Below are 12133 nucleotides of genomic sequence, written 5' to 3' on the forward strand. Positions count from 1 at the left end.
TGCCATCTTCCCTCTCTCAAACAACAGAAGTCACTATCTTCTCTTTTTTAGGCAGAACCATTGTCAAGTCTGCTATTAGACGCAGATATCGCCTGGTCTTATCTTTCTAAAAACTGTGAAAGCGTCAAGCCCCTCCATCAATGAAGCAGAAACAAGTAACAAGGAGACATTTATCCGGGTCAAATGCCTATTTTCTACCATGTCAAGGTAAATTAAGAACACATACCGTCACATAATCAAAATAGTGTAGCAAGAATTGGCGTCCTTCACCTTAAATGTTCATGAGGAAACACCTAGGACACATATCTTGATGCACATAATCTATGTCAGAGACAAAGATTAGTATATAAGGATGACCACTTGACCACTTGCCAGGAGAGGTCCTTTGTCCAGATTATCGCCTGAGGTCTCACCTACTGCCGGCACACTTTGCACATCGTGGAGGCTACATCCTGTATGAAACCTCAAGTTGATAACGTTGAGTCCCGGGGGAAGACTCACTGACTGTTACCGCAGTGTGTGTTTGCCCTTTGCGCAGAACACTCTCAACACTCAACTCAGCGCTTGGACGCCTACGGGCAGCAACCGCGCTCAACAAGTATTTTTACAATTTACAATTACAATTTACACTGTCTTCGCATCGCAGCTGATAAAAAAAAGCTTTTTCTATCAACAAGGTATGCAGTGCACCTTCTCTCTATAAGAAACTCTGGACTGTAAGCTACTCTGCCTTCTATGCTCTCACAGCATAGCGCATAGAAGTAGATAATAGGGTGTTAGTTTCTAGATATTTTAAATGACATTTCAAACAATGCTAGAATTTTCCATTTTAATCTAGTTATTCATAACAAGCCTTCTTGTTGTTTTTATAATATTCGGTGTAGTTGTTTAAGATGTACTGAAAACAAGACTGTTCCTGTAGCAATTAATACTTTTTACTTAAAAGTGTTCATTCTTCTTAGTACAGTGTGTGATACTGTGAATAAAGAAATAAGGGTTGTTTCTGATTCCATGGTGGCCCTGATCCCTTTATGGGATTGTTAGTAGCCCAAAAGCAATACTTCTATGTCAATTACACATTAACTAGTGTTTTGCGGGGCTAGAGTAACCTGTCTTTCGCATTCATTGCTGGTGCCTGTAACCATGCTTACCCGTGTCACCCGTGGTTGGGAAAGCACACCTTGTAGAGTTACGCCAAAGTAGTAAATCATGCAACACTGGGTGCCATGTGAGTACCAAGCTATTGTGCACCGAGCAAAGCGCCGGGAAGACCTTGGTGACCTTCTCAGTCAGTCTTTGTACAACAGCTGTTTGGCAAACAAAAGTCAGTGGCTTCTCACTAACCTCACCCCTATCATTGGCCAGCAGAATGGGCTCAGCAGAAGAGAGACATTAGAGCAGGGGTCTCCATCTTTTTCTTTAATACAAGCTACTTATATTCAATGAAAATCATCCTTCGCTACTAATACTATTAGTATTGTAGTGTTGTAATAGTCACCTTATCCCACAAGATGACATTGGTGGTTACTGTATGCAAGATCACCTCAGCACATCAAGAAGGGTTGGCATCAGGGCTGATCCTCCATGTGGGCGGAGGCGCGTTGCCCCACTGCTTCTGCGAGAAAGCAGAAGGCATTGCTTGGGTGGGGGCCATCGGGGGGGCGTGTCCGCTGGAGGGCAGGGGAGGAGTGGCTTGCCCACTGTTGTGGGCGCTGACTGTTTGGTAGGCCCAATGGCTGACCAAACCAGTCATACACACTCTGCAGTGACTCTATGTAGGCTGCGTGCGGCCTACATAGAGAAAATGGCCTCCCCATAAACGCCTGTGGGGTCAGCGTCCCAGCCAATCACAACACTGCCATTGCAGCGTTGTGATTGGCTGAGGGGAGGGAGACTGCCTGCTGCTGCTTCCTATCGACGCAGACCGACGGCGCGGGACAGGCCGGCAAAGGTACATTAACGTAACTTTTCTTTATTAAACCTCCCCCGAATGCACCTCTCCCCGAGTGCCCCCCCTCATCCCTCCAGCCGCAAGACATACTGGCTGCGACTGCTTGGCATCATTAACATAAAGAAAGGATATGTCAATTTGGAATGGCTTTACATGCATAATAACGCACTGTCATAGCAGCAACACCCTTGGCATCAAGGTAATAATAATATATTAGAAATACAGCACCCAACACTCAAAAATCAGCTTTCAATTTTTTCTTTTTTTATTGAACCATTGTTTCTCCAAACATCAGCTTAGAAATTCCAAAGATACACACATTTTATTTCGTCTCGAATACACACTCTTCAATTTGAATATACCGATATTAATTCTGACAAGCAAAGGCTTTTATTTTATTAAACTGGGCTATTCACGGGAGAGCTTCTTGTAGGTAGCTGCAGAGCTGCTAGTAGCTCCCGGGCTACTCGTTGGAGAGGCCTGTATAGTGTATCCACAATTGTAAAAGTTCTAAAACTGGGTTACCGCTCAACCCAGTTTATTTCAAATTACATGGTGCGAGTTTTTGGCAGAATTCAAATCCTGAGCATGAAAATTCAGATTTCGGAGATTATCTTACTGAAACGGCGCGCGCTGACGAAACTCTTCACAGTAAACCTATTACTAATATCTTCTAAAAAGGCCGTCTTACCAGAAGAAGGTGAAATGTAGGATTTCCCAACTCCCTCCGCAGCTCCGGATAGATGAATTTTGGTCGCAGATCGAGCGACTTTTTTAAGTGCTCCAGGCGCAGAACCCGTCCAAGCATCAGGGCCAGAAAACAGCGCATCCTTCAGAAGTCCTGCCTGAGGCACGGTACCTGGTCCCCGCTCCCTGGGAGCGCCGTCCGGGGAGCTGTTCCCCATCTCCCGCAGCAGCACTGGTCCTACGCGGCTGCACCGAGCCGCCGCCGCCGCGCGCGCAGAAGGCTCTGCAGAGGGCCCGCCGTGGAATAATAACAATGTAGCATTTATTTAGCGCCTCGATGCCACGTGATTAACGCTGGGGAGCGCATTATATAATGGTGTTTTTGTTTGGCGGTTCTCCGACCGGCTGCGGTGCTGGGGTGGCCGTTAGCAGCAGAGCGCCGGGGCTGCCAGCGCAGTTCCGGTTTCTCTTGCTGCTCCGGTTTCCACCTCTCGTCACGGCGTTTCCTGACCCTCTTAACCCGTGGTGCGCAGTCACCTTTTAAGAAAATGAGAGAGCGGGCATGAAATTCTAGATTTAACATTCTAATTGATTTTGCCGGATGCATCCCCTGGTGCTGGACCAATATTTAAAGGAGGGGTGCTGTTCAATATGACGTCACCGCGCTAAAGTATATATTTGACAGGGTTTGTTTTAAAACACAAAAATGTCAGGAAAAAACCTTTGTGGGGCTCCTTTAACAGCTCACTCTCTAGCTAAACTCTTTAAAGTTGTATGGGGGTACCGCAGCACCTCCGGCACCCCTATTTCTGGTGCTACTTCATACATCCCTTCTAATCCCAGGTTCAAACTGTGTAAACTTGGCAACCCAGTAAAGAGTTCAAATCGAGACTGAGCATCCATGCTCTCTGTGCCCAGTATATTCTGCATATATTCGAACGCCTCGTGACTCTGAGAGCTTATGTCCTCACCCGCACCTCCTTGTCCCATTGTATACTTTGGCTAATAGTAAGATGAAGTCTTACGTGTGCATCGCTATCAAGCGTTCCTCTTTGATTTCTGCTAACCCTGTGCCTCTGGCCGCTGTACTATCTAAAGGCACTTCACCCATCTATACGGTCTGTTTTTGTGTGTATCCCTCACAAACATAGTGCTGGGCCTGCCTTTGTATAATGCAGCTCTTGGAGGTGTTTTTTTAATGGTCTGGCTTGACAGGGCAGCTGTCACCAGACAATTATGTGAGAATCCCCAAGAGAGGGGCTTTGGCTCCATCCGCATGTTGGGATCCAGTATACATGTTTTGATTGGGTAGAAGTCATCTATTTCCATAAAAAGTGCTTACCCTCCTCACAGCTATGCTCATTATGTTTATTTACCCAGTTGACTGAACTTGAACTTTCAAAGGTCCACACATGACTGTAATACTATTAAAGTGTCTTAGATGGCTGGTTAACGTATGGTGTTTTTCTCTGGCAGCAGCACAGATGGGAGGAGGGCAGTCCCTTAACCTACATGCATTTTTAGTCCTGGATGGCACCTGACCTTAAGTGATCAGCAAGAAAGAGCTTTCAGAGTACTACTGGGAGAGGGGCTTAGGCTCAACCCACATGTTGGTCTCCCTGAGTTCAGAATTTGATTGGTCCGAATTGTGTGCTTCCACTAAAAATACTGCATGTATTGCACTTTTTGGCTTGTGACAAAGAGTATACTCCATGCACCAGGACTGAGTTGGTTATGGTGGCAAGCCAATGATAATGGCTGTAGGTCTTATCTGTTTATTATGAAATGTAATGAAAAAGGCACTAGGCCTGACGTATTTATTGTGAAAAGCATATATTAAAGTCAATAGGTCATTAGGTGTGGAACGTTATTACTGTATATTAAAGCCTATAGATGAAGTTTCACCAGTTACCATAGTTGGCAAGGATTCTGACGTTGGCAACCCACTCTGTCAAACCCTGGGGGTTTCACTGTGATGACGCATGTTGGGCCATTGAGCAGGGTTGTATATTGTTTTGCAAGCTGTATTTTTCTACATATTAGTAATTTTATAAAGGCATGCATGATGGTTGCCAGTTTATGTGCACTTGAATAGACCAGTGTTGGGTAAAATGTAAAGCCAACGGTAAAGGGTAAAGGCTTCATCAGTTAATTGGGAAAATCATCCCAGATTTTATAGGTCTGATCTGTTTATTATGAAAAGGCATGACAAAGCCTGTAGGCCTGACCTACTTATTTTAACAAGTATGTGTTAAAGATAACAGGCTTTGAAGGATGGATTGTGGTAAAGCCTGTAGGCAGGTACTTTGTTACACAGAATTTCACATATTACTTAAGCAGGCATGGGTTGTGGTGTTGGTGATCAACCTGAACAAAGTGTGCGGATAGATCTTTACTTTTATGACTGAATGCTGGATGATTGACTTATGGAAAACATATGCTTAGTACAATGGCCATAAGTTGGTTATGTTGACAAGCCAAAGATAGAGGCTACATGCTCGACTGTTTATCATAAAGTGTTATGATAAAGGCAGTAGTCCAGACATATTGATTCTGAAAAGCATAGGTCAAAGTCAATAGGCATTTAAGGGTGAATTGTTATAACTCTGAATTAAAGTCTACATGTTGTATTTTTTTGTTACATAGAATTTCATTGAATACCTTGGGTGGCAAAGGGTTTGATGTTGGTTACCCCCTCTAAAACTCATGAGAATAGAATAATTGCACTGGCACAATTCTTTTCAAGCTCTATGACGAGAGATAGTATTTTGCTTGCCAACTGTATTCGTTTGCGTTTTTGGGGAATTTAACATTTTATGACTGTATATATGATGGTTTTCTTGTGGGAAAGCTTATGCTCACTACAGTAGGCCCTAGTTTATTATAGTGATGAGCCAATAATAACAGCTTTAGGCTTGATTGGTGTACAGGAAAATGTTATGCCCAATGCTATAGGTCTAACCTGTTTAATATCAAAGGTTCTTACAAAGGCCCCGGGCCTGGCTAATTTAGTGTGAAAAGCCTATGGTAAAGCAATCAGTACTCTAACAGTGGGTTGTTGTCACATTATGCTACAGGCCATAGAAACGTATTTGGTTACATGTAATCTCACAGATTACCATGTAAATTAATGGTAATGAAGTAGGTTAACCCCTCTGACAAACTCTGGGAGTAGAATTTATTTGTGATGTTTCTCGTTAGGCCATATTGAGAGGGTTTTTACATTGTTTTGCCTACTGTAATTGTGTATTTGTATTTTGCACATATTTGTAATTTTATATATGCATGACTGAAGGTTTCAAGCTTCTGCGCACTTCTGTAGACCTGGGTTGTATATAGTGTCAAGCTATTGTTAAAGTGTAGAGGCCTTATTAGATCAATGGGAAAAGTTATGTCAGATTCTTTATGTGTGAGGTGTTTATAATAAAAAGTTATGACAAAGGAAGTAGGACTTACTTACTGTGAAAACTATGTTTTAAAGACAAACAGCTTTTAAGGGTTGATTTGTTATTACACTGTGCAAAGCCTGGAGGCAGGGATTTTGTTCGATGGAGTCTCGTGAATTACTGTAGTGGGCAAAAGGTTTGGTGCTGGTGACCCACCTGAACAAAATATGGGGTAATATGATTTGAGCTATGTTAATCTTTTTTAGGCTCTATTAGTAGGATTTTTTAAAAACTTTTTCACAATTATATTTTTTACATAGTTGTAATTTTATTACAGTATAACTGATGGGTGCCTTACAGGAATCCTATTAACCAACACATCATGTCTAAATTACTGATGGTGGCAAGCCAATGATAAAGATTATAGGTTTGATTGTTTATAATGAAAAGTTATGATGAATGCAGCAAGCCTGACATATTGATAGTTAAAGCATCTGTTTAAAGTCAAGAGGCATTTCATGGTTGATTGTTATTACACTGTGTTGAAGCCTACAGATAGGTATTTTGTTACAGGAATCTCAATCTCACATATTATCATAGTAGGCAAGCACTGGCTACCCCTCTGGCAAAACCGTGCCAAATGAAATTTTGTATTCTATGTCATGTATGCCTGATGGGTGTATTATCCTGAGTACAGGAGGCCTAGTTAGTTATGGTGATAAACCACTGATAACAGCTACAGACCTGATTGGCTCACTAGGTAAAAATATTTATATTGCTGTAGGTATGATCTGTTTATTATGAAAGGAATAATACACATGTTAGGCTTGATATATTGATTGCCACAAGTATATATAAAAATCAACAGACAATTATGGGTAGATTGTTATTTCCCTGTATTAAAAACCAAAGATAGGTATTTTGTTACTCTACATACCAAATTACATTTGTTTGGAATGATTTTGGTGTTGGTTACAGCCTCTGACAAAAATATAGGTAAAAAATTTTACATTATAATGATTCTTGTTAGAATCTTTTCTTAGATATCTGCCAGGATCTGGATCCTGTAATAAAAAAATCATTACATAAAACAGCCATCCATATATATAAATATACATATATATATCCAGATAGATACATGGAGAGCCTTTGTGTCCACCGTGTCTGTCTCATTGTCAATTACACTTTGCTTCCATCAATGACAGCAAACTGAAGAGGGAAATGGTTCCTTTGCATCAGTCATTGGCTCTTTTGCCATGTTAATGATGGCATTTTCAGATAATGTGTGTGCATCCACCTGAAAATGAGTGCGCTCTAATATTTATGCTGAACGGCCAGTCCTTTCTTTTTGAATTTTCTCTTAATATAGTTCCACTTTCAATTCTTTGCTTCTTCTCTTTTTATTTTAATGTTTCTTATGAGGATACTACAGGACTCTAGGCAGTGCTAATGCAGCCGCAGCCGGTGGTGGGAGCACCTGCCGGTCGGTGACCTGGGGAGGAGGAGAGGCAGGTGGGGGGTAGTAATGTTTGGATTACGGAGTTTAACAGGTAAGTAAACATATAAATAAATAAAACAAATTTCGTAGAGCGCACTGCATCGCATTTGGTGATGCAGTGCACGCAACGAAATTCGTTTTATTTATTTATATGTTTACTTACCTGTTAAACTCCGTAATCCATATATTACTACCCCCCACCCTGCCCCTCCCCACGTCACCGCCCGGCAGGTACTCCCACCACCGGCCGCGGCTGTGCTATTGAGTTGCTTGCTTACTGCTCATTTCATCTGCAGTGAGCCGCATCCCAAGTTGCCATTTCCTCTAAACCAGGAGATCATTATGGAATACTGCTGTCCATAGTGTCTCATGGTTTTATCAATCTAATATGGTCAAAACGTTGGTTCAATCAAGCAATCAATCAACTATGAATTGTGAAGAGCGGCTAATCGCCCGTGCGGGTATCCAGGCTCTGGGCTCCTGCTGCTGGAGGAGGAATCAGTCGAACAGTCAGGTATTGAGTCCCATTTTTAATTCTGGGATGGAGGATGAGGTTCGGAGGTACAAGCCTTGGTGGTGAGGTAGGAGAAGCAGCGTCCTCTGCTGTTGCTATGGTGGATGTGAGGAATGTGCGCAAGGGTGGTGGAGCGGAGTTGTCTGGAGGGTTGGTGGAAGTTCAGCCAGTGGTTGATGTAGGCGGTCCTTGGTTGTGGAGGGCTTTGTAGGCGTGTATCAGCATCTCTATTAGTCATCCTTTCTGGATGGGAAGCCAGTGGAGCTTCTTGAGGTGGGGGGTGGTGTGGGTCTGTCTTGGGAGGTCAAGAATGAGTCTGACAGCTGTGTTCTGTATTGTCTGGCATCTCTTCCGGACTTGGGTGGTGATTCCTGCGTAGAATGCATTGCCATAGTCCAGTCCACTGGTCAGTAAGGTCTGGGTGATGTTTTTCCTGGTGTTGATGGGGAGCCATTTAAAGATCTTACGAAGAATGCGAAGGGTGTGGAAGTGGGTGGAGGAGACTGTATTGATCTGGCTTTCCATGGTAAGTTTACTGTCCAGGATGATTCCAAGGTTGCGGTTTTGGTCAGTCGGTGTGGGTCCGAGATCAGCTGGCCACCAGAAGTCGCTGCACGGAGATAAGTTGTTTCCAAAAATCAGCACTTCAATCTTGTCCGTGTTGAGTTTTAAACCGTTGGTCTACATCCAGTCTGTGATGCTTGTCAGGCAGTTGTGGAAGTTACTCCTGATGGTGGAGGGGGTCTTCTGAAAGTGAGAGGATGAGCTGGGTGTCATCAGTATAGGATATGATGTTGAGGGCGTAGCTTCTGACGATGTTGGCATCAGGTGTCATGTAGGATTTGAACAGGGTGGGGCTGGGCGATGAACTCTGAGGGATGCAGCAGATGATGTCCTTGGGTCCAGAGATAAAACGTGGTAGGCTGATTATCTGGGTTATTCCTGAGAGGAAGGAGGCGATTCATTTGAAGGTGACTCGCTGGATCCCAATGTGATGAAACCCTTGATGAGAGTGTGGTGGGATACGGTGTTGAAGGCTGCTGAGAGGAAGAGGAGGATCAGGCTGCTTTTTCTCCATGGCCAAGGAGGGTTCTGATACCGGTGGCAGCAATCAGGGTTGACTCAGTGCTGTGGTTGACATGGAAACCAGATTGGGATGCGTCCAGCAAATTGTTGTTCTCTAGGTGTTCGGTGAGTTGGAGGTTGATGGCCTTTTCGAGGACTTTGGCAGGGAAGGGAAGCAGAGAGATGGGGAAGTAGTTCTTGAGTCCGCTTGGGTCAGCAGAGGGATTCCTGAGCAGGGTGTAGACCTCTGTGTGTTTCCATTCCTCGGGGAAGGTGGCTGTGGTGATGGATGCGTTGAGAATGGCGTTGGTTCTATAGGTGGCAGCCGGGTTTGAACTTTATAATAACTATAGACTATTTACGATACTTTTGAAAGACGGACAACAGGTGCTATGTATAATATTTTACAACTAACATATGCCTGTCTTGTTTAGAAGGAAGCATGTTTTCTTTTTTCTGCATATACTTTTAATACATCTTGCATATTTTTTTGATTTTGTGTGTGTTTTATTGCAGTGGTGTCAGAACGTGAATGAAAGGATATCAGAGAATTGATGAATTTTTGTGTGAGTGCAAAGATGAGTGACACTGCGTGTATAAAGACTTATTGAGTGCCTACACCTATCAGTGACACAAAAGACACTATCATCATAAGCCAGACCTATTGGTATTGACAGTGCTTGCTTATATATTTAATGGCAAGCATATTGTCATACAAAGCTTGGGCATGTTCTTTCACTATTTTGCTCTTTTACGTTAAAGAGGTGTGGGGCATGGCCCCAGTATGTTTGTTTTCTGTCTCTGGTGCATTGGCCTACTGTTTGGTTTTTGAGAGTTACATTGTGTTTTGCCTTTGTTCATTTTAGAAACAAGTACACAGGTATGCTTCCGATGAGTTACAATAACAATACTGTAACATTAGAATATCAAGGTGTTTTGTCTTGTAGCACTTACTGAAGGATTCCTCAAGGAGAGAAACAGAGGTTTAATGTTTAGTTTTGTATCAATAGGTAGGCATAAAACCTACTAGCCTTAGGATCCAGCTGTGTTTTTGGGAATATGACACTTGTTCCTCTTGTTTTCTAAAAATCACATAAGAATAAAAATTACTGGTTTTGAATATTTAAACAGTACTCCTGTAATTAAGGAATTTGTTTTTACTTGTTGACAAACAAGAGTGGGGAGGTGTTTATAGGGCCTGTATATAAGGATGTCTCCTTATCTTTTTCTATGTTTCTTTTTTTGTTTGGGGGGGACAGCAAGCAAGAGGAAACACACACACACACGAGTCACCATTTGTCTCCCTCTCCTCTAGTGGATGAAAGGGGGTAGTGCGAAGTAGGAGGAACTGATCTTTTAGAGTCAGAGGTAACACAAGCAACCAATAAGCGACTTCAAGTGCTGGTTAAGTCTATTTCTGATGCCTTCAGTAAATAGCAGGAGAATCCCTAGAGATCACAAAACTATCCTTCAAGAACTATTTCCTCTCAGAATTATTTTATAATCCTCTTCTTCAATATCCTCATCCTGGCTTTCTCCAAATTATGATGATGGTGATCCCAGAAATTTGTTTCTACTAGTGGGAAGTATATACAAAAGGAGGGGGTGCAAGGATTAGTGTCTTGTCTTCAAAACTACAGTTGGCACCCAATGATGAGCAGCCCACAACAATAGGATGGAACAGTTTGAAGAATTTAATAAAATGGTTGTGCCTAAACTTCCAATCAATTCTGCGAGATAGTGTTGAGCTCTAAACAAACAATCCAGTGCCTAGGTTCATGGGAAAAGTATACCCCTTGACCAAAGGCAATAAGGAGCTTCCACAAACATTATTAATTGACCCTTTACTAGCACATCTATCAGACAGACAGCTATATGAACTGAGGACATAGTCGTATCTGATCCAGTTGATAAGGCAGAAGCAGCATTAAAAAGAGAATATTCTGGTTTAAATTTCATGGTGAGGACAGGGAAATATGCAGTATATACCTCTAAGTCTTTGGTTAAAGATTTTCATGCCCTTTCCTTGGCAATACAGGAATCTGTGGACACGTCTTGCTTGTTGACAGTAATGGAAGCACAAGCAAAATATTGGTAGGTTGTCACTTTTGACTATTTGAAGGCTTCTTAAATTGCTGCAGGTGGGTTGGTGGCATCAAAAAGATACTTGTATGGTTATGGAGAGTAGAGTCATTAACAGAAAGCATCTTTATTAAAGATGTTATTTTCAGGATACAGACTGGCGAGAACCTGAAACCTGTATTATATAAGACTTTAACAATCAAACACTTACAGAACCATTTAAGCACAAATTAAAGTATTATGACAGGGTGAGGAAGCATGAAAGATCAAGGTAAAGAAGATATGAACCACCTTGAAATAAGATACGATTCCAACCCAAGCAGCATATGACAGCATATGCCACCAAATATAATGAGTGGTCAATCAAAAGCAGATGTCATGAATGCCATGTCGCAGATTTCTCTTGCTACAGTAGGGAGTTGGCTTTTTCTATATGAGAAGGTATGGCAGAGAGACTTCAGGGAAAATTAGGGGATCCAGAAGTAATGTCTTAATGCGATGCCACCAAACTCTTGACTTGTAACAACCCCTATTCCTCATAATTTGGTCAAGGCTAAGACTCTGGAAGACAACATTTTGTTACTGGTTCTGTTGAAAGCCATAATCCCTGTACCACAGGAGTAGCAGCCAATGGGAAGACATTCAGTAGTTTTTTGGGTGAAAAGGTCATCAGGCGAGTGCATACAGGTCATAGACTTAAAGAATTTCAGTTTGCTCATTATGCCTGTGAATTTAAAAATGAACACATTCTTAAGAATTGTGTCCCTTTGATGTTAGAAGGGTGTTTTCTCACATTACCTAACCTGCAGGATGCCTACCTGCACAACCCCATTACAAGGTAACATCAAAAGATTTGAGATTTGCTATGGGGAACCTGCAGTGTTCATTCTATGTTCTGCTGTTTGGGTTCAAAGCATCAAAAAAAGTTGTGGCTCTTGTGATCGCCATCC

General features: G+C 42.3%; 1 protein-coding gene across 6 annotated transcripts in view; it reads right to left on the minus strand.

The window, feature by feature from the left end:
• CRACR2B (calcium release activated channel regulator 2B) overlaps positions 1-12133 on the minus strand; it is a 370935-nt gene that overhangs the window by 173249 nt on the left and 185553 nt on the right. The window contains exon 1 of one of the 6 annotated variants that reach the window (XM_086957751.1): positions 2643-3079. The exons of 4 other annotated variants lie outside the window; for them this stretch is intronic. In XM_086957751.1, the coding sequence (XP_086813877.1) occupies positions 2643-2856 (214 nt within the window). In that variant the 5' untranslated portion in view covers positions 2857-3079. Of the gene's footprint in view, positions 1-2642; positions 3080-12133 lie in introns of those variants that run through there. One more of the 6 variants, XM_086957750.1, reaches the window with a different exon arrangement.

The sequence above is a fragment of the Lissotriton vulgaris genome, chromosome 2_1 (assembly GCF_964263255.1).
Source record: "Lissotriton vulgaris chromosome 2_1, aLisVul1.2, whole genome shotgun sequence".
In the NCBI taxonomy this organism is placed as follows: domain Eukaryota; kingdom Metazoa; phylum Chordata; class Amphibia; order Caudata; family Salamandridae; genus Lissotriton; species Lissotriton vulgaris.